General features: G+C 60.1%; 1 protein-coding gene across 1 annotated transcript in view; it reads right to left on the bottom strand.

Moving 5' to 3' along the window:
- The window catches only part of HOXA9 (homeobox A9), a 6,924-nt gene that overhangs the window by 1,536 nt on the left and 4,022 nt on the right, over positions 1-1,366 (bottom strand). Inside the window, exon 3 of the mRNA XM_009282069.2 lies at positions 1,087-1,349. Within this exon, the coding sequence (XP_009280344.1) occupies positions 1,087-1,349 (263 nt within the window). The remainder of the gene's footprint in view (positions 1-1,086; positions 1,350-1,366) is intronic.

Here is a 1,366-nt window from a genome sequence, read left to right as displayed (position 1 = left end):
GGCTGGGGAGGGAGATCGACGCAGGACCAGCCGCGTAGGTGTCCCGATATCGGGGTTTAGGACGTGGCTCTCATTTCCCCAGACATAGAGGATGGCAAGGCACAATGGACTCCAAAATACAGACACAGGGAGAGGTCACACGCAACCACACGCGGCAAAGCCCCGCCGCCCCCGCCTCCCTTCGCCTTTTTTATTGTTCGTAGGATGCAATTTTAAAATACTCTTTCTCCTCCTCCCTCTCTCTCTCTCTCTCTCCGCTCCCTCCCTCACTCCTTCCTGGCCTCCCCACGCACACACCCTCCCCAAACTGCCAGCCCGGGGAGTGACCAGCCAGACCAAGATGTCATCGAAATTGTTTCACTTCTTAGTTTCGACCTTCTCCCGTGTCATCACTGGCAAGACCCAGGGAGCTGGCGAGTCGGTGTACAGCTGGCATAATTAAAACCTCGCCCGCTTAGGACCCTTATTCGCACGGCGTTAATCGCGGTAGCAATCCCGAGGCGCTCTGCCACCGGTCCCGCAGCCCTGGGAGCATCCAGCCCGGGGTTTTCCACCGAGGAGACGAAGGGGGGTGTGGGGGGGACCAAGTCAACGGCGAGGTTTCTGCCCTCAGCCCCGCAAGAGCCGCTCCGGCCTGCAAGCCGTCTCCAAAACACAGATTCACATCCAATGCTTTCTAGGCACCCTCTCCCCGGCGTTTGCCCACGCCTGGGAGCGCCGGGGCAGGGTGCGAGCACGTCCCGCGGAGTTTGCTGGGGTGGCTGGGGCGGGGGCGGGCGGTTTTTGCCTTTCTCTTTTTTTGTTTAAGTTGCAGTTGTAGGGTGGGTTTTTGTTTTCCTCTCAGCCTGGGAAGCCCGAGCCGTCCTAGATCCCGTTCGAGCCTGCGAAAGGCAGCGCGGGCTTTTGCAGATCGCGGTGCTCGGTGCTCGGCCGCGTAATTAGCCCCAGCGCCTCGACACCTCCCCGCGGCCCGCCCTGAAGGCAGCAGCAGCCGGTGCTCGGCCGCGTAATTAGCCCCAGCGCCTCGACACCTCCCCGCGGCCGGCGCAGCGCCCTGAAGTCCATTACCCTCGCAGTCCCACTTACTTGGATCGATCTGCGGTTTCTCTCCGTTTGCCTCACTTTCTCCATTGCTTTCAGAGAATGCGCCTTCGTGGCTTTGCTTATCCCTATCAACTGGAGGAGAACCACAAGCATAATCAGAGAGAGACAAAGTGTGAGTGTCAAACGTGGTACAGTCAGCCCTTCTGGCCGCCAGCGGTTCAGGTTTAATGCCGTAATGCCTGCTGGTAGGTAACCCGGGGAAAGACAAGGAGCCCGGCACAGGCTCAAGCCACGAACGCATGTACCTGCCGTCGGGCGGTGC

Source organism: Aptenodytes forsteri, unplaced genomic scaffold, assembly GCF_000699145.1.
Source record: "Aptenodytes forsteri isolate BGI_AS27 unplaced genomic scaffold, ASM69914v1 Scaffold164, whole genome shotgun sequence".
NCBI lineage: Eukaryota > Metazoa > Chordata > Aves > Sphenisciformes > Spheniscidae > Aptenodytes > Aptenodytes forsteri.
The sequence above is the reverse complement of the archived record's forward strand: the minus strand, read 5'-3'. Positions and strand labels throughout refer to the sequence as shown.